General features: G+C 46.6%; 4 protein-coding genes across 4 annotated transcripts; all 4 read right to left on the bottom strand.

Annotated features, from left to right (window-relative positions):
- Positions 1–436: 436 nt before the first annotated feature.
- Positions 437–2,279, bottom strand: LOC4327538 (cytochrome P450 CYP94D108). Its single transcript, XM_015775778.3, has one exon. The coding sequence runs from the start codon at positions 2,172–2,174 to the stop codon at positions 627–629; it is 1,548 nt and encodes a 515-aa protein (XP_015631264.1). The 5' UTR covers positions 2,175–2,279; the 3' UTR covers positions 437–626.
- Positions 2,280–5,451: 3,172 nt separating this feature from the next.
- LOC107281530 (cytochrome P450 CYP94D108) lies at positions 5,452–7,009 on the bottom strand. Its single transcript, XM_015790217.3, has one exon. The coding sequence runs from the start codon at positions 7,007–7,009 to the stop codon at positions 5,474–5,476; it is 1,536 nt and encodes a 511-aa protein (XP_015645703.1). The 3' UTR covers positions 5,452–5,473.
- A 3,253-nt stretch (positions 7,010–10,262) lies between these two features.
- Positions 10,263–12,162, bottom strand: LOC9269416 (cytochrome P450 CYP94D108). The gene has a single exon (XM_015791608.3). It carries the CDS (start codon positions 12,112–12,114, stop codon positions 10,537–10,539), a length of 1,578 nt encoding a protein of 525 aa, XP_015647094.1. The 5' UTR covers positions 12,115–12,162; the 3' UTR covers positions 10,263–10,536.
- A 3,087-nt stretch (positions 12,163–15,249) lies between these two features.
- Positions 15,250–16,928, bottom strand: LOC4327537 (cytochrome P450 CYP94D108). Its single transcript, XM_015787574.3, has one exon. It carries the CDS (start codon positions 16,859–16,861, stop codon positions 15,335–15,337), a length of 1,527 nt encoding a protein of 508 aa, XP_015643060.1. The 5' UTR covers positions 16,862–16,928; the 3' UTR covers positions 15,250–15,334.
- Positions 16,929–20,855: the final 3,927 nt, after the last annotated feature.

Raw genomic sequence — 20,855 nt, 5'->3', positions numbered from 1 at the left:
TATCAAACAAAGTGCTTAATTAATTTTGAGACCGAGCGAATAACGTCATTAGCTGGTGATTCTGTTAACGCGAAATCTGTATGTGTGACTGGTCACTCGTAAACAATAACATTGACTATTGAGCGTGACGGGGCGATCCGGCGATGAATACAGCCATACAGGGGCATGAGATGTGACAGTTGAACACGTAATTGGAGAAATAGAGGGTGTGGCCGTCTGAGTGCCTTTCCGGCCCACTCGGTGAACATCTCAATCTCGGAACTAATACCGACAATTAGTTCACCATATAGTTTAATTTGTTTTTATTATAACTTGTAAAATTTTAATTTTAGCTTATATGTTTGTAAAGTAATATATCACAGGTTAATCTATCTTGTTACTTTTTATTTTTTTTATAACTACTTAAGTGACATAGAAATAATAAGAAAATATTCCCTCGAGGTTTAAAATCCACTAGTATTAGTATGGCAGAGCCAAGCACAGCAGTATGCAACTCATGCTAGCTCCCAGAAATGTGAACAATTCGTAGTTCGGAGAAGATAAAAGGACTAACAGTAGAAGAACAGGCGAGAGCCGAGAGCGACGCAACAAAAGCAGGACTAATGAAGTCGTCGAGAACAGCTGGCCTAGCACGACACTGCTTGCCCCCTATTGGTTAGGAGTACTTGCATCGGCAAGCCACCCTCCATGCGCAGCGCCAGCGAGGTGACGAGCCCCGGATGCCCCTCGCCGCCGGTGTACCGGAGTGTGAACCTGTCGAACACGCACGACACGATGGACTTCATCTGTATGTAGGCTATCTCCTTGCCGAGGCACATCCTCGGCCCGCCGTGGAACACCGGGTACTTGAACGAGCTCTCCGGCCGGAACACGCCCGCCTCGTCCAGCCACCGCTCCGGCCTGAACTCCTCGCAGTCCGTGCCCCAGATGTCCTCCACCCTCGCCATGGCGTACGCGCAGTACGTCACCTGCCATCCTTTCCCGACGAACGTGCCGTCCGGAAGGAAGTCTTCCTCCTTGCAGACGTACGTGTCGAGGGACACCGGCGGGTAAAGCCGCATGGACTCGGTGATGGCCGCGTGCAGGTAGTGCATGTCGCGCAGCTCATGGGGGCTGAACGCCGCGCCGCTTGTGACCCCGTTGCTCGAGGACGCACGCCGTACCGCGCGGATCTCGCGCACTATATTGTCCTCAACATCGGGACGGCCGGATACCAACCAGAAAAACCAGGTTAGCGCCGACGCCGTTGTCTCGCGCCCGGCGAGGACGAGGTTGGTGATCACGTCGTGGAGGCTTTCGTCGCTGTGCTTGTCGCCCGCGGCAAAGCGCGACAGGAAGTCGTCACCGCGTGCCTCCCCTCTCTCCCTGCGCTCCCGGATGATCCGGTCGGTGTACGCATGGATCGTGGCGAGCGCCTCCCGCAACCGCCTTTCCGACTCTATGTTGAATAGCCTCTTGACTCGCCACAGTGACTTGATCGGCGAATTGAACCGGGCCAAGATGGCGTTCTGCGCGTCGTTGCACGCGCCCATGAACTCCGCGATGTGGGGCGAGGCCACGCTGTCCTTGGCCAGGCACGCCGGGTCCTCGTCGAACACCACACGGCAGATGTTGTCGAACGCGAAGCGCTCGAGCACGCTCTGCACGTCCAGCGTCCGGCCGTCGCGTCCCGCTCGCTCCAGCAGCGGCAGAAGCCTCTCGATGACCTCGAACTGAACGGTGTCCACCACGAAGTTCCTCAGCGTGCGCTTGCTGAACTCGTAGCTGGTGGCCTTCCGTTGCCACAGCCACTTCTCGCCGTCGGAGTTGAAGATGCCGCGGCCAAGGAAGTCCTCGAGCATGGTGATGATGGCCTCACCCTTGACATAGTTACCAAAGTTAGTCTTGAGCATGTGTTCGACGTTGGCCGGGTTGGCCGTAAAGACGCCGCCGGTGAGGCCAAGCGCCTTGAACGACATGGTGTGCATGGGGCTGCGCTTTAGGACGCCGGCCGACCACTCGAGGATGTGATTCTTGTGCTTGATGAAGTGCGGCAGAGTGCCAACGACAGGGTAGGACTTGAGTCCATGGGCACGAGGCTGCTTCTTGGGGTCCTGGTGCAGGTAGAGGAAGTAGAGAAGCGGTAGAAGAGGGAGGATGAGGAGGAGAGAAGCTGAGATTGAGGAGAGTTCCATGGAAACAGTGAGGTGATTTTTGGCTTGCGACTTGCGAGTGGCGCAAGTGCTTGCGAAAAGAGGTGGATTTTTTGGTTTCGGATCAGAGTTCGAGTGATGGAGTAATATTGCGGTTTTGCTAATTCGCGCGTACTAGCGACTTAGAGACGTGGCGGGCCCTTGTCACTCGGTGAGCTTTCTGTGTTTATTTTTTCCGGGATTTTTTTTGGATACATGCTAACTAATACGGTTAGTTTTAGATAATGATAATAATTAAGATAAGATTTGTTTTTTTATAACAGATTGATAAGAAATCTATACATGAAGTCAAATTTTGAAAACTTTCACCCTAAATTTGATAACTTTCAACTCAAAATTTGAATTTTTTAAGTCAAATTTTGAAAACTTTCAACTTACCATCTCAAATTTGAAAAACTTTCAACTCAGATTTAAAAACTTTCAAGTCAAATTTAAAAACTTTCAACTCAAAATTTGAAAACTTTTAACTCAAATTTGAAAACTTTCAACTCACATTTCAAAAACTTTCAACTCAAAATTCAAAAACTTTCAAGTCAAAATTCGAAAGTTTCAACTCAATTTTTGAAAACATCCAATTCAAATTTCAGAAACATTCAACTCAATTAAAAATTTTCATCTCAAATTTTAAAACTTTGGTATTGAAATTCAAAACTTCCAACTCAAAATTAAAAAAATTTCATATCTAGTTGAAAACTTTCATATCAAAATTCAAAAGTTTTAACCCAAATTTTTAAAACTGATAACTCAAAATTTTAAATTATACATGTATTTTTTAATTATGGTATTTAACAGTAACAATCGTAATTAGCTTGTGCTAATCGCACGCGGATGGGGGGGGGCCGGCGGCTGAGCGAGTTAAGCAGCCAGCGCGCGGGCCCATTCCCGTAATATTGTGTCATTTATAAAGAGTAAATGTAATTTGTCATTTTGCAAGTGGCGTAAGTAATTTGGATTGCGGCAGTGGGGTACATCCTCCGCTAAAAAGAACTTCTAGAATAATTCTGAACTGACAGTTATCTATATTCATTATCAGAAGTTGATTCTTTTTTAAACAAAGGGAGTATGTCATAAATTATTGCTTAAGATAAGACGTCATAAATCATCATTTCCGATGAATTTTATTTCCTTTTGTCTTTTAACCGGAGATAAACCAACCTAAAAAACATAACACAACTTAGATATGTCGTATCTCAAAATAAATCAAACTATTTTTATTTTTTTGGTTTTCTCAACTCCGACTGGTGAGACAGGGACCGCATCGACGCTTTCCTCCATTTGGGGAGCGGCGAAGCTTGACAACAAAAATGTGCTAGCGGCGATGGTGGCGGCCTTGACGCCCGCATGGACTCCACCTCAGCCAATGCATAGCCCTGTGCCGAGCTCCAACTATTGTAGTACCTGCAGGCTGCCACCCTTGCCCGATAGGGCGGTGCTGGACGAGGAGCAAGAAACTGGCCCGTGATTTTTTTTTTTAACGAATCGGCGAGCCGCCAATTTCATTGAATATAGAAGGAGAAAACTGTACAGTGAAAAGGAAAAGAAAAAACTCAGGACCTTTGGCCCTAGTCAACTAAGGAACAAGCCAATTTCTCAGAAGACCACTCGGCCTCGTCCTTGATTTTTGTCAGAAGACCACTCGGTGGGAGCTCCTTATGCTGGAATATTCTGCGATTTCTTTCATTCCAGATCAACCAGGCGACTAGGAGCGTTAGGGAGCGTAGAGCCTTTTTGGGTGCCTCTTTTACACTTGTGGTTTGATCCCACCATTCTAACACCGACGAAGCCTGCCGTCAATGGTTGGGGTGAATATTGTTGCACGCCGTCCATTCCGCTAGGGTTGCCCATATTCTCTTTGTGTAGCAGCAGCCTGCGAGGAGGTGTAGAGCCGTCTCCTGGACCCGACGACATAAGGGACATATGGATCTATTTGATCATCCCCGAGTACATAGTCTATCAGAGGTCCAGACTCTATTCTGAATGACCAGCCAGGCGAAGGTTTTGCATTTGCGAGGAGCCCAGGGCTTCCAAATTAGGTTGTTGAAGTTGTTGGCCGTTGTTCCAAGTAGTTGTGCATTATAGGCCGATGCCGCCGTATATTGACCGTGGCTAGTGAGCTTCCAAGATATTTGGTCGTCCTCATGTTCTGTCAACTCTATTGTCTGGATGGCGCTCCAAACCGTGACAAGTTGGTCAATCAGCTCTATTGTCCAGCCCACGTCCGTTGGTAATCCCAGATCGAGCAGCCATTGATCTGATTGCAAGGCATGTTGGAGGGGTACTATTCTTTTTCTTGGAGACCGCGTAGACTAGCGGTGCCACATCTTTCATCCTTCTCCCCTGCCACCAGGCTGACTCCCAAAAACTCACCGTCGCCCCATTTCCGATAGTTATGGATGTCGCTGCCGCGAAAAGGAGCTTATCGGTGTCATCGCACGGTGTACCAGAACCCACCCATGCTTTCTCCGGTGACTTCCATTCCTGCCAAAGCCATCGGAGGCGCAAAGCTCTTACAAACTTCTCAAGGTTTAGGATTCCTAGACCTCCGGAACCAGTGGGTAGGCAGGTTCGGGTCCAGTTGATTTTGCATTTTCCACCCGTCAAGGCTTCTCCCCCCGCCCACAAAAACTTCCTTCTCTGCTTGTCAAGAGCCTCAAGAGACTCTTTTGACGCTTGACCTCGACATCAAGGCCTGTGAATGGGAGCTTGACCTCGACATCTGCCGCATTATCGATGATCTTCAGTGGTAGCAGCTGCAGGAAGGCCGCAGCGGCGGTGACCGGCCGGTGAGGATGGGGCGGTAGGGAGAGAAACCGGAGGATGGGAAGATATACAAGGAGGAATATAATGTTTCACTTACATTTTCGTGGTTTTTATTTATTTATTTTAATTTTTGTTTTATCCAAAACCGTCCTCAACACTACTTTGGGACCCGATTTTGCAAAAATAGTGATGCGTTATATCTGATATTCTGGTTTAGAGACGATTCTGAAACTCGACAATGAGATGAGGGATCTGAAGTAAACTTTTTCCCAATAGTACCATGTGAGAGCTGTGATGTATGGGAGGCATCTCATCTTGGGCTACAATCCAAGATTAGCAGTGCCAGAATCTATCAACGCCAAAACAAGTTAGCAACAAACATAAGGGACTTAAAAGGATTCTTTCATAAGCCCGCTCACCGATTCGGCCTACCGAGATGGACACACGTCCCAAATTCTTGCCCGCATTGATCGAGTGTCCGGGAAGGCGAGGCCACCGAGGCGCGAGAGCACTCTTGTTGGTTACTTCCTGATGGTCACTTTCATCGGCAAGCCCCACTTCATACGCAGCGTCAGCGAGAGCACGGACCGAGGGCGCTCGTTGGCGTCGCTGGCGTACCGGAGACTGAACTTCTCGAGCACACAAGCGACGATTGACTTCATTTGTATGTAGGCCATCTCCTTGCCGATGCAGATCCGAGGCCCGGCGTTGAACACCGGGTACTTGAACGTGCTCTCCGGCCGGAACGCGCCCGCCTCGTCCAGCCACCGTTCCGGCCTGTACTCCTCGCAGTCCGCGCCCCAGATGCCCTCCATACGCCCCATGGCATACGCGCTGTACATCACTAGCCACCCTTTCCCCACGAACGTGCCGTCCGGCAGGAAGTCGTCCTCCTTGCAGCTGTGCGTGTCGATGGCCACGGGTGGGTATAGCCTCATGGACTCGGTGATGGCGGCATGGAGGTAGTGCTTCTCGCGCAGCTCGTCGAAGCTGAACGTCGCGTCCGTGCTCCCGCTCGACGCGCGCACCGCGCGGATCTCGCGCACGACCCTGTCCTCGACGTCCGGCCGGCCGGAGACAATCCAGAAGAACCAGGTCAGCGCCGACGACGTCGTGTCGCGGCCGGCGAGGACGAAGTTGGTGACCACGTCGCGGAGACTCTCGTCGCTGTGCTCGCCGCTCGCAGCGAACCGCGACAGGAAGTCGTCACCGCGAGCCAGCCCGGCCTCCCCTCTCTCCCTGCGCTCCCGGACGATCCGCTCAGCGAAGCCGTGGATCGTGGCGAGCGCCTCTCGCATCCGCCTCTCGGGCTCCATGTTGAAGAGCTTCTTGACGCGCCACAGCGATTTGGCCGGCGAGTTGAACCGGGCCAAGATGGCGTTCTGCGCGTCGTTGAACGCGCGCATGAACTCCGCGCTCTGGGGCGCGGCCATCCTCTCCTTGGTGAGGCACGCCGGGTCCTCACCGAAGGCCACGAGGCAGATGTTGTCGAACGCGAATCGCTCGAGCACATCTTGCAAGTCCAGAGTCCGTCCATCGAGCCCCGCCTGCTCCAGCAACGGAAGCAGCCTCTTGACGATCTCGAACCGGACGGTGTCGACCACGAAGTTCCTCAGCGAGCGCTTGTTGAACTCGTAGCTGGCGGCCTTCCGCTGCCATAGCCACTGCTCGCCGTCGGAATTGAAGATGCCGTGGCCAAGAAAGTCCTCGAGCATGGACACGGTGAGCTTGCCCTTGGGGTAGTTGTCAAAGTTAGTCTTGAGAATGTGCTCGACGTTGGCCGGGTTGGCGGTGATGACGCCACCGGTGAGGCCGAGCGCCTTGTACGACATGGTGTTCGTGGGGCTGCACTTCATGATGCTGGTCGACCACTTAAGGAACCGGTGCTTGTTCTTGATGATGTGCGGCAGCGTGCCGACCACAGGGTAGGACTTGAGTCCATGAATGCGAGGCTTCTTCTTGGGATCCTGGTGCATGTAGAGGAAGTAGAGGAGGGGTAGAAAAGCGAGCAGGATCAGGATGAGCAAGAGAGAAGCTGAGATTGGGGAGAGTTCCATGGCAACAGTGAGATGATTTGGGGCTTTTGTCTTGCGACTTGTGAGCTGTGATTGGCGCAAGTGCTTGCGAGAAGAGGTCGATTTTTTTTTTTTTTTGTGGCTGGAGATTGCAAGTGATGCATGATGTGTCGTTATTTATAACGGAGGTGCTAACTACTAATACCTCCGTTTTTTTTAAAAAAAATAGATAATGTTGTTAACTTTTAGAATAACATTTGATTATTTATTTATAAAACAATAGTGTAAATATGCTAAAGTATAAATTAACGGGAATGCTAGGGGACAGGATACCGTCTCCCAACGGGATAGCTCCTCCTCCACAACGCGATTCTTATCCATACACGCACCAGGCCTGCTCACTCGCCGCCGTCGCCGTCCCCCGCCGCTGCCACGCCCGTCCCCCGTCGCCTCCACCGCCGTCGTGCCCATCCCCCGCCGCCGCCGCGCCTGTCCCCCGTCGATGCCGCCCATCCCCTACGGTCGCCGTTGCTGTCCCCCGCCGCTGCCGTGCCCGTCCCCCGCTACCGCCGCCGTCGCTGTCCTCGTCTACAAGGGACAGCTGCAGGGGACCAATCGCGCATGTCGGGGTGCTCCTCCCCCAACGGAATGCCCAGCTATATCTAGTAGGAATCACCTGATACCTGGTAGGTATCATCCAATACCTCGCAAGTATCACGCGATACATGGTAGAAATCGTCTGATATCTGACAAGTATCACATGATACCTCGCGAGTATCACGCGACACGTGGTAGAAATTGTATGATACATGACAGGTATCACATGATACCTCGTGAGTATCACGCGATACATGGTTGAAATCGTCTGATACCTGACAGGTTTCACATGATACCTCGCGAGTATCACGCGATACGTGGTAGAAATCGCATGATACCTGATAAGTATCACATGATACTTGCAAGTATCACATAAAACGAGTGTAGAATTGTCTGATACCTGATAGGTATCACACCTGATACCTACTCGGGATCATCCTGTTGTGTAGAATCGTCTGATACCTAATAGGTATCACACCTGATACCTACTCGGGATCTGTCAGGGTTATGGATACCACATACCTAATAGTAGTTGACTGCATCTCGGCAGGACCCACCACATACCATGTCTTATACGGAAACTGACTTCAGATATGGAGGGAGTTCCATATAAGGAAGGACAACCAGAGTTCTACATGGAATCAACAAGGACTGCTCGGATTGTATCCACATTGGTTTCCCTAGTTCTACTTGGACAAGGCGACACCTATGGGTATAAATACAAGGCCCCCCAGGACGATCAACACGATCAACACGGACACACGGACCACCACAATCAACACACCCATCACAAATACACGGGACAACATACAAACCTACATACGCCAAGACAAGCCGCCAGATATCGACATCAAAGATACGCCTGGATCGACCCTATCCGGTACCTTCAGAGGCCGGCCGTAGGGATCTAGCACTGTCTCTGATTTCGTCGGGCGCGAGCTCGAGGAGGAAGGCTACCCTGTTGTCGACTACGAGTCAGACCTTCAGACCGCCATGTCGACAACGGTTAGATAGGCTACCCCACATATTGTACTGGTGTGATTATGGTGAATAAAAGCAACTCCGGCTCCGGCCAACAGGATGTAGGGCCATTACCTGACCACTCAGGAGCCTGAACCTGTATAAAAATCCCCGTCTTCGTCTCTTTTACCTCAGTCTCGCGTATATCCTAGCACCGACGATCCCCATACTATGCAAATACCAGAATGACGACATCAAACGTCGACAGGATCATCCCGTTCGAAAATAGGATTCCGTTATATTGCAGCCCCCTAAATCAAACCTAGAGATTTTTTAAAGATAAATCATATAAAAATAATATTTATATAAATTTTAAATAAGAAAGATGAACAAATGACATGTAAAAATCAACGGAGTCATATATAAAAAAAATAAAATAGTACTATGTAATGCGGACAACTACTATGGTATCACTCTATCACAAATATAGTTATTTCTAGCTTTCAATTTTTTTTACTTCCTCCATCCCAAAATGCATCTACTTTTTAGTTCAAACTAGAAAGTATAGCTATATTTTGCAATGGAGAAAGTAAAATGTAGCTATTTCTCTATCTATATCTCTTTTTTAACAAATCAGAATTGTCCATCATTTTATTTCTATACCAACTTTCTCTTCTCAACGAACATAATATTTCACCATTTAATTCCACTAATTTCTCCTTCTCAACAAATCCTAATATGAACTTGTGAATTTTCAAAATCACACGAGTTGCACGCACAATTATATTTAAATTAATGCAAGTAGTAGTCTTTAGGAAGCTTACCACGATTAGATCTTGGGGAAACGCTTCCCACGATCATGCGCCCATTCCTCGGTCTCTCCGTCAAATGATTTGATCAATGACAAGTAATGCTTCTTATCGGTATTTAATAACAAGGAAAATCTTCAAATAAAGATTTTCTTATCTTTTCAACTGTTTTTTTTTATCAAATATACGATATGGTTATAATGTTATATTCCTTTTATTAAGATCTCACAACAAAATCTTACATTTCTATATTCAAATGAAATCTCGTAATAATAATCTCATATAATTATATTCTTTGAAGTGTTTACATAATTACATGTGAATTGATTTTATTTTTTATAAAATTCCTCCGACTTATATTAGTGACAGTACAGATTTGAAGTACTTTAGTGCCCATACTGACCACAGAACATGAACACCACGTTAATTAAGCAGGGTTCGATATTTTGGTTTTAGAAACTTCGGTCCCGGGTATGAAATTATTTCATCCGAAAATTTTAATTTTATGAATTTAGTAAATTTTATACAAATTTTATCTAAATTTTAAATTAACTTGGGTAGAATATTTCAAAATCTCCACAATTTCAGATCAATCGCCTCTCTTCCTCGATTGTTTTTCCTTTCCAAAATATAAAACCATGCCATTATGGTTCCGTTGTGGGCTACGCCTCTCCATGTTGTGGGTCGGGTTGTCGAGCTGCGGATCTTTTGGCCAACTATATTCCCCCGAATGGCGAATGTCTGTACCTGTTGGAGCTCACATGAATTGTCGTGCCTGAGCCTCTTCCTCGCCACGACGTGCCGATCTAGCACGGCACGGCCCAATGATCCCCCGCTCCCATAGGCCGTAGCTCGTCAATGGGCGGCCCAAAGAGATGAGAGATGCAAAATAGATGTATTCTAGATATACAAGACACGACCCAAAGAAATGAGGGAGGCAAAATAGACTTATTGCAAGGACGAGCACGTTAGACTGGTTGTGCCTTCAGACCAGCATGGCACAGCCTGTGTCATATTGGGTCGTAGGTGCAACCAGTGGGCGAGCACGGCCTGACTGACTGATCTCAGACCATGCTTTGGTTGTGCTAGGCCAGGCCGTGTCGAGCGACTCATTTGGCCATCTATAGGGAAAACAAGAAAACCATTCATGCTTTATTTCTGGGATCAAAGCAAGAGCAACTCTAGCAATGAAGTGGACGATGATTACTCCCTGGTGGTCACTTGCATCGGCAGGCCTCCTTCCATTCGCAGAGTCGACCAGAGCACGAACCCTGGGTGTCCGTCGCCACCGGCGTACCGGAGGCTGAACTGCTCGAGCACGCACGCCACGATGGACTTCATCTGTATGTATGCCATCTCCTTGCCGAGACACATCCTTGGTCCGGCGTGGAAGATGGGGTACTTGAACGGGCTGTCCGGCCGGAACGCGCCCGCCTCGTCCAGCCACCGCTCCGGCCTGAACTCCTCGCAGTCCGCGCCCCAGATGTCCTCCACACGTCCCATGGCGTACGCGCAATAGGTCACCAGCCACCCTTTCCCCACGAACGTGCCGTCCGGCAGGAAGTCGTCCTCCTTGCAGCTGTGCGTGTCCAGGTGCACGGGTGGGTACAGCCGCATGGACTCGGTGATGGCCGCGTGGAGGTAGTGCATGTCGCGCAGCTCGTCGAAGCTGAATGTCGCGCTGCTTGTGCCGCCGCTGCTCGACGCGCTCCGCACCGCGCGGATCTCGTGCACGATCTTGTCCTCCACGTCGGGCCGGCTGGACACCAGCCAGAAGAACCAGGTCAGCGCCGACGACGTCGAGTCGCGCCCGGCGATGAGGAAGTTGGTCACCACGTCGCGGAGGCTCTCGTCGCTGTGCTCACCGCCCGCGGCGAAGCGCGACAGGAAGTCATCGCTGCGCGCCAGCCCGGCCTCCCCTCTCGCCCTGCGCTCCCGTACGATCCGGTCGGCGTAACCGTGAATCGTGGTGAGCGCATCTCGCATCCGCCTCTCCGGGTCCAAGTTGAACAGCCTCTTGACGCGCCATAGCGACTTCACCGGCGACATGAACCGGGCAATGATGGCGTTCTGGGCGTCGCTGCACGCGCGTATGAACTCCGCGCTCTGGGACGAGACCATGCTGTCCTCGGCGAGGCACGCCGGGTCCTCGTGGAACACCACATGGCAGATGTTGTCGAACGCGAAGCGCTCGAGCACATCCTGCACGTCCAGCGTCCGGCCGTCGCGCCGCGCCCACTCCAGCAGCGGCAGCAGCCTCTCGACGACCTCGAACCGGACGGTGTCCACCACGAAGCTCCTCAGCGAGCGCTGGTTGAACTCGTAGCTTGCGGCCTTCCGCTGCCACAGCCACTGCTCGCCGTCGGAGTTGAAGATGCCGTGGCCAAGCAAGTCCTCGAGCAAGGACACGGAGAGCTCGCCTTTCGGGTAGTTACTAAAGTTAGTCTTTAGTATGTGCTCGACGTTGGCCACGTTGGCTGTGATGACGCCGCCTGTGAGGCCAAGCGCCTTGAACGTCATGGTGTGCGTGGGGCTGCGCTTCATTACGTCGGTCGACCACTCGAGAAACCTGTGCCTGTTCTTGGCGAAGTGCGGCAGCGTGCCGACTACAGGGTAGGACTTGAGTCCATTGGAACCTGCAGGCTGCTTCTTGGTATCCTGGTACAGGTAGAGAAAGTATAGGAGAGGCAGGAAAGGGAGGAGGAGGATGAATAAAGGGGTTGAGGTCGAGGAGAATTTCATGGCGCGAGAGAGTGAGTGTGTGAGAGGAGCTTTTGGCATGAGGCTTGTGACTGGCAGACAAGTGATCTGTATCAGTATCAATGTTTCTGGGATAAGAAGACATGGATTGCTTGGCTGCTTTATAGCTGGAGATTGTAGTCGTCCGGCTCAGCAACATATCAATTGTGTTGGGTTCTTGGGTATTTTGGTATTTTACGGCTTTTGTTTGGTTGTCTTATTTTGCTAAGTCACACTTTAGTTATGTCATGGTTAGATATATGTTTATTTTGTTGCCGCCATTGTATCGCACTGCACTTATCACATGTCATGTATACTTCCAAATTTATAACTAACAATGCTAGGAAAGTGCTTGCTAGCATAGTGGAAGGGGTGAGTTCTAGCATGCCCAGACTTCTTTTATAATTTCTTAATTATTTGACACTAAGAGTCTCCTTGGTTGTGTAATATCTCGGGCTAATCTGTAAATTTGTTTCTGCGATAACCTCTGTTGCTAAAAAAAACTTAGCCATGCTATACTTTATGATAAACTATTTCTAATCATATTTTTATTGCATGGCACAACTTGCTTAAGGCCGTGTTTAGTTCTTTGGCTAAACTTTTTTAAATATACGGAGACACATTTGAAGTATTAAACGTATACTAATAACAAAACAATTTACAGATTCCGTCTGTAAATTACGAGATGAATTTATTAAGCCTAATTAATCCGTTATTAGCAAATGTTTACTGTAGCATCACATCGTTAAATCATGGCGCAATTATACTCAAAAGATTTTTCTAGCAATTTACATGTAAACTGTGCAATTGGTTTTTTTCGTCCATATTTAATACTCCATGCATGTGTCCAAACATTTGATGTCACATTTTAGACCAAAAATTTTTGGGATCTAAACACACCCTAAGCTTAGTTGCAGCAGGGTTAGTCATCAACTACTCCTACATATTTTCGGTTAGTTCCCTCGTGGTGCTCAATTAATAGAGTTATTATAGATAGATAAATGTGCTTACGACTTCACATAGGTCAGAGAACAAAAGTCAAACATTCCCTTGATCAGAAGAACTGGAAGTTTCTTAGGCTTGTCTAATTTTAATGGTAGAGTTTAAATTGGTGACATTATTGGTTCCAAGAGGGCAAGTGGAACTAAATGTTTCTAATTTACTTAAGATGAATCGGCTTGCAGCTCAAGATTCAGGAGTGGATCATCCTATCAAGGTGAGAAGTGATTCAGCGCAAGCAGATCGTTACAATGACTTTGTTGTGCCGCAACTTCAATATTAAAGGTAGACAGTACACACTGACACCACACACAAGTTCGTGTTTCCTCTTTTATTTTAGAGTAAATTACACCTACGATATAACAACTTGATAGGTGGGTGCAATATAGTGCAAGAACTTTATAATTGAACGTCCGAGTGCAACAACTTGACAAGTGGGTGCGTTCTAGTAAAAAACTTAATAATTTAGTATTTTAGTGAATCAATTTAGCTAAGCATATGCTAGATGAGATTTTTCACGATGTAAGTATGCCAATACACACTGATCATACGGATATTACCTTATATATGAATTTAATCTTTAAGAATTATGTTGCACATACAATTTACATCCAATTATCTTTAAAATTTTTGTTTTCTTCACCTTCTCAATTATCAACCGAAATATAATAATTTCTTAATCCAGTTTAATTGATTTTTAGTTATTAGTTATTAGGATAAAAATATAAATATGTTTATATAATTCCATGCTAGTATATTGTTAAAATAAGTACTTAAAAATTTGAATTTATATAAAAATGCTCTAAATAATTAAGTTGTCACGTAACTTCTTAATTTATTGTATCAAAATCCTACCTACCTTACAAGTTGTTGCATTTATACGATCACTTATAAAGTTCTTATACTAAATTGCACATTCCTACCAAGTTGTTGCACTAGAACGTTCATTTTTTAAGTTATTGTACTAAATTACACCCACCTGCTAAGTTGTTGCACCGTAAGTGCAATTTACTCTTTATTTTAGCTACAATGGCACTCAATGTGGTTGTGCGTTGTTGGAAGGTCCATGTCTTTTGCCTCCTAAGGGCATCCACAATGTTGGTAAAAAGTTAGCCTTAAGCAATTAATGTTATACAGTACAACACCTTAAGCATTGTGCAAGCACACCATAAGAACCATAGAGAAAAAGAAGCCTTAACCTTACGGTGCGGCAACAAGCTAATAAAATATGAAGTGAATAGAAGATGGGGACTTTTCATTGCGCCAAGTGTTTCACGGAAGGAGTGAGTAGTGATATTTTTTCCCCTCGATGGGACCCTGTGGGCCCCACCTTATTTTCTCTCTGCGACACAAGCATTGTAGGCATGGAAACAACTGCTGCTTACTGTGGTGGGTCCCACTCTTATGTTTCACGTAACCTTTAACATTGACGTTGCCCTAACTAAACAGAAAGATCATGTAAGGACATTCATAGTGTGTCGATGTGTCCCATGCAAGCCCCTCAACCAACTAGGAAGACGCGCGAGCCTCGTTAGGGCTTGCAAGGTCGAACGAGCATGACACGAGAGACGATGGCTCGAAACCATGTTGGGAAAGTCGTGCCCCAGCGACACCCACACCCACACCCCGACATCTCTTTGAGCTTTGGCGAGCATACAATTTTAAAATAGTTAATTTAATTTTTGAAAGCAACTTTTCTATATTTTTTTTATAAAAAAACACGTCGAGTAATATTTTGTAGATCGAAAAACGTACAAACGAACTCTTTCCAAACTACGAACTATTAACCAATCGGTTGCAAACGAACGCAATAACCAATTTTTTTTGAGTTGGCATCCATCTACATCATCCACATAGATAAAGATTCTTCGCAGTCGACTGCACCGCGTCTTGGTGCGTCTTTGTCACAGACATGCGGGCCTAAAGATCATCGGGCCCATATGTCCGTGAACGATGTAGTCGACCGGCGAGAGGATATCAATCCTGTCCACACACCAATAGTAGTACTATTTGTACTGTAGCACACCACCTTTCTCGAGGATATCTGGATATGATGCAGATCATGTGCATTACTGCACAGAGGATCTCGATTATTTTCAAAAGCTCCACTGCGTGCCAAACACAAGCACGCAACTAACGTAAGCTCGAAAGGTGCCGGCCGACCATTCGCCACTCGGAGAAAACAAGCACACCAATTTCTTTTATTTCTCGGGTTAAGCGGGAGCAACTCTCTAACAGCGTAGTCCACAAGTTGCTACGGCCATCAACCTCTAGTGGTCACTTGCATCGGTAAACCGCCCTTCATGCGCAACGTCAACCAGAGCACGAACCCCGGGTGTCCCTCGCCACCGGCATACCGGAGACTGAACCTCTCAAGCACAGATGCTACAATGGACTTCATCTGTATGTAGGCCATCTCCTTGCCGAGGCACATCCTCGGCCCCGCGTGGAAAACCGGGTACTTGAACGGGCTCTCCGGCCGGAACGCGCCGGCCTCGTCTAGCCACCGCTCTGGCCTGAACTCCTCACAGTCCGCGCCCCAGATGTCCTCCACCCGTGCCATCGCGTACGCGCTGTAGGACACAAACCACCCTTTCCCCACGAACGTGCCGTCCGGCAGGAAGTCGTCCTCCTTGCAGCTGTGCGAGTCCATGGCCACGGGTGGGTACAGCCGCATGGACTCGGTGATGGCGGCATGGAGGTATTGCATGTCACGCAGCTCGTCCAAGTTGAACGTCGGGTCGCCTGTGCCACCGGAAGCGCGCCGCACTGCGTGGATCTCGCGTACGATCTTGTCCTCCACGTCGGGCCGGCCGGACAGTAGCCAGAAGAACCAGGTCAACGCCGTCGACGTCGTGTCGCGCCCGGCGATGAGGAAGTTGGTCACCACGTCACGGAGGCTCTCGTCGCTGTGATCGCCGCTCGCGGCGAAGCGCGACAGGAAGTCGTCACTGCGCGCCAGCCCGGCCTCCCCTCTCTCCCTGCGCTCCCGGACGATCCGCTCGGCGAAGCCGTGGATCGTGGCGAGCGCCTCCCGCATCTGCCTCTCGGGCTCCATGTTGAACAGCCTCTTGAAGCGCCACCGCGACTTGACCGGCGACATGAACCGGTCCATCACGGCATTCTGCGCGTCACTGAACGCGCGCATGAACTTCGCGCTCTGGGGCGAGGCCATGCTGTCCTCGGCGAGGCACGCCGGGTCCTCGTCGAAGGCGACATGGCAGATGTTGTCGAACGCGAAGCGCTCCAGCACGTCCTGCACGTCCAGCGTCCGGCCGTCGCGCTCCGCCCGCTCCAGCAGCGGCAGCAGCCTCTCGACGACCTCGGACCTGACGGTGTCCACCACGAAGTTCCTCAGCGAGCGCTTGTTGAACTCGTAGCTGGCGGCCTTCCGCTGCCACTGCCACTGCTCGCCGTCGGAGTTGAAGATGCCATGGCCGAGGAAGTCGACGAGCATGGACACGGCGAGCTCGCCCTTGGGGTAGTTACCAAAGTTAGTCTTCAGCGTATACTCGACATTGGCCGGGTTGGCGGTGATGACGCCGCCGGTGAGGCCGAGCGCCTTGAACGACAAGGTGTGCGTGGGGCTCCGCTTCATGATTTCGGTTATAAACTCAAGGAAGCGATCCTTGTTCTTGGCGAAGTGCGGCAGTGTGCCGACGACGGGGTAGGACTTGAGCCCATGGGCGTGAGGCTGCTTCTTGGGGTCGTGGCGCTGGCAAAGAAAGTAGAGGAGAGGCAGGATAGAGAGGAGGAGGAAGAGAGACGTTGAACTCGAGGAGAATTCCATGGTGAGCTCGAGCTAGTCAGTGAGATGGTTTTGGCTTGCGACTTGTGATGGCGCAAGTGATCTGTATCACTGTGCGGAGCACCTAGATTTGTCGGCTCTTTTATAGCTGATGAAGATGGCAGTCGTTCGGCTGGTGGATCGATTCTCTCGTGTTTTACGAACTTGGTATTCATGTTTCTGGATTTTTTTTAAAAAAAAGAGTTAATCCATTCACCTCGCCGGAAGAACTAGAAGATTCTGAAGCTCGTCTAATTTAATGGTAGTCTCTGGTTCGGAGAGATCAAAAGATATTGTTGGTCCCAAGATGGCAAGTGGAACTCATTGTTTTTCATTTCCTTGATTATACATCGGCTTGCAGCTCAAGCATACGTTTTGCTGATCAAGAATACATCATATGCCACCAAACAGATCGTTACATTGACTCGATCAATAGTAGTACTAGTAGAGCGATCATTGACTCGATCAATAGTAGTACTAGTAGAGCGATCATTGACTCGATCAATAGTAGTACTAGTAAAGCTAGACAGTGGACGCCCGCTCAAATAATCAGGTTCTTAGGTTCAGCTTTGGTACAGCTCTCTCTAGTTCACAAATAATTGATCCAGGCGCACACACGAACTATAATAAAAGTTGATTAGGCTCGAAACAAATCTGCTAACATATACTCCCACTAGTGCAATAATGATTTTTCTGTGCGGTCGAGCATGCGAATCTTCCACCCGTCTGGAACGAAGTGTCTGTGAAAATCGCGATTTTCACGTGTGCACGGGAAAATAAAAAATCGAAACAAAAAAAACCGTCACCGCCATCGTCGCCGTCACCACCGTCGTCATCGCCGCCTTGCCTAAGGCCCGCCGCCGTCGTCCCCGCTGTCGCCGGCGACGGATCCCCTCGCGGTCACAGGCGATGGATCCATCCTCACTGCGGCGGCCGGCAACGAATCCGCTCCGATGCTGCCGCCGTCGCTGGGAGATGGGAGGAGTGGGAGGAGGGGGCGGATAGGGAGAGGGAGGAGTGGGAGGAGGAGGCGGATAGGGAGATGGGAGGAGGAGGCGGAGAGGGAGATGGGAGGAGCAGGTGTGAGATGGGATCTAAGGAGATAGCGATGAGAGTGGGTGCATGTGGGGCAGCGACGGCGGATTAAAAGTTGAGAGGCTATTTTCGTGTGCGGTGACTTAACAGGTCCGTACGCGAAAACAAGCCTATTTTTGCATGCGGACCTATTAAGTGGCCCGCCTGCGATAATTGATTTTTTTTGTGCAGTCATCTTAAAGAGTCGCACGTGAAAATGGAGCACGATTTTCGCAGACGCAACTACTTACACGCCGTTTGCAATCTAAAATGACCCCCGTCAAGGAAAATCATTCCTGTAGTAGTGTCTCTCCGTAAAAAAAATCAAACTGTAGGGATGAATCTGGACCAGTTTGAATTTTTTTTTATAGAGGAGTAGGATAGAGCTACAGATCATATTCGGAAGCTCGTGCTTTCAAATAGAGAGTACTCCCTCCGATTTTAATATACGCCGTTATTAATTTACATCTGATTATTGTTTCATAAAAAATAATATTATGATTATTTATTTTATTGTGATTTCTATTATCACTAAAAGTACTTTGTCATAACGGTACTATATATTTCCATATATTTGTAAAAAGTTTTAAATAATATGAATGATCAAACATATATTCTACAAGAGAACTACGTTATAAATTACATACTAGCGAAGTAAATGTAGCTCAATTGGTTAGGTTTCTAGTGGTAGCTCAGTGCTCATTGGTCACCGTGTTTGAGAGGAGGTAAAAAGAAAAGATTGAGAAAATACGCAAAATAAGGTAAGACATTAGAGCATAATTAATTAAGGACTAATTATTTTAAACTTTAAAAATTAATTAATTTAATTTTTTAAAGTAACTTTCCTATATTTTTTTAAAGTATGATATTTAATGATTCGTAGTTTGGAAAGCGTGCGCATGGAGAAAACTGTGATTTGCGCATGGAGAAAACTGTGATTTCTCTCTATCTGTTGCAAACAAACGCAGTAACCGGTTTTTCCAAGAATGCGATGGCACACCAACTTTCTTAAGGATGCAAATCCTGTGCAATACTGCACATAGATCGATCTCGATTGTTTTCTCAAGCTCCACTTGGCGTGCCAAACACAAACACGCAACCGACATAAGCTCCGATTCGAAAGGTGTCGGCCGACCATTCGCCACTCGGAGAAGACAAGAACACCGATTTTTTTTATTTCTCAGATTAAGCGGGAGCAATCTATTAACTTATTAAAGCAACAGAAAAAAGAGCCTCCACGTTCGCTCTCATGGTTTAAAAATTATTATATTAATCGGAGAAAAACAGAAAAATAAAAAATAGAGTCCAAATAGGAATACAATTTAAAATAACTGAAATTCGGAATTAGAAAAATAAGAAATATCGAAAGAAAAGGCTAGATTCCATATACGTATACAATTTATAATAAATAACTAAAATTTGTAATAAAAAATAAAGACCGTTGAAGTAAGAGACAATCTAGAATACATGACGAGATTAATTAAAGTTTGAAATAACAAATAAAATAAATTCCAAAAATAGAAAAATAATTATAAGAGTTTAAGTTGGAATATAATTTATGAAAAAAATTATCGGGATGAAAAATTATGCAATTTTAAAAAAATCCATCTAGAACACAACAATCACAAATTACCATAAAGAGGAGATAAGCAATAGGCCTACAAAGGAGTAGAGTGTTAGCGGTTGATGTGATATCAAAAAACTATAAACAAAACCCCAAATAGAATCCCAGTGAAGATAGGCATGCTGTTATGCAACATGGTCACGACGGTTGACGGGACTTATGCAGAGTAAAATAAACCCCAATGATAATCATGTTTGATTTTAAAATCTGAATAACAATAAAGAGGGGAGGCAGTGGGCGGGGTGCAGAGCAGTATAGGGGGCGAAGCCCCTAACGATTTGACGAGACTTATAAAAAGTAAAAAAGAACACAAGCAATAATTATGTTCGATTTTTAAAATCCCAATGATAATAAAGAGAGGTGGCAGCGGATGAGCCGTAGAGCAGTAAATTGACGATGTTTGACAATACTCCTAAAAATTATGAAAACGAAACCCAACAAGACAATGAACTCTAAAAACTATAAGGCCTAATTTTTTAAAGTTTTAAAGAGGATGAATAGAAGTAGTGGTATATCGAGTAAGCAAATAAAAATGTGATAAAGGAGTAAGGGGTAGTGACTGATGTGGCTTTTAAAACTATAAAATTATTAGAATCACGAGAATGATAATTTTAAATAAAATCATGTGTAAAAAATAGATAATTTTAAATTGTTGCTAGCATCGCAATTGCGTGGGCTGCCCAACTAGTTAACTTATTAAAGCAATAGAAAAAGGAGCCTCCACATTCGCTCTTATGGTTAAAAAATTCTCATATTAATCGGAGAAAAATAGAAAAAGAAAAAATATAGTGCAAATAGGAATACAATTTAAAAATAACTGAATTCGGAATTAGAAAATAAGGAATATTAAAAGAAAAGGCTAGAGTCCATATACGTATACAATTTATAAATAAAAATTCGGAATTAACAAAAAAATAAAATAATAAAAGTACTCCATAGAGTCCATATAAAAATACAATTTATAAATACCAAAAATTAAAAATTAAAAAATAAAGAATATTGAAATAAAAGTATAAGAGTCCATATAGAATATTATCTATCTATTAATTTATTAAAGTAATAGAAAAAGGAGCCTCCACATTCACTCTCACGGTCGAGAAATTCTCATATTAATTGGAGAAAAAGAGGAAAAAAATAAAAAATAGATTCCAAATAGGAATACAATTTAAAAATAACAGTAATCCGGAATTTATAAATACCATGAAATTAAAAAAAGGAATATTGAAATAAAAGTATAAGAGTCCATACAGAATATAATCTAGAAATGATTGAAATTTTGGATTAGAAAAAGGAATATTA

Source organism: Oryza sativa, chromosome 1 (assembly GCF_034140825.1).
Source record: "Oryza sativa Japonica Group chromosome 1, ASM3414082v1".
Classification (NCBI taxonomy): domain Eukaryota; kingdom Viridiplantae; phylum Streptophyta; class Magnoliopsida; order Poales; family Poaceae; genus Oryza; species Oryza sativa.
The sequence above is the reverse complement of the archived record's forward strand: the minus strand, read 5'-3'. Positions and strand labels throughout refer to the sequence as shown.

Bases quoted from the DNA above. Each gene is read 5' to 3' on its own strand.
- LOC107281530 (XM_015790217.3), bottom strand. From the start codon at position 7,009: ATGGAACTCTCCCCAATCTCAGCTTCTCTCTTGCTCATCCTGATCCTG.
- LOC4327538 (XM_015775778.3), bottom strand. From the start codon at position 2,174: ATGGAACTCTCCTCAATCTCAGCTTCTCTCCTCCTCATCCTCCCTCTT.
- LOC4327537 (XM_015787574.3), bottom strand. From the start codon at position 16,861: ATGGAATTCTCCTCGAGTTCAACGTCTCTCTTCCTCCTCCTCTCTATC.
- LOC9269416 (XM_015791608.3), bottom strand. From the start codon at position 12,114: ATGCCAAAAGCTCCTCTCACACACTCACTCTCTCGCGCCATGAAATTC.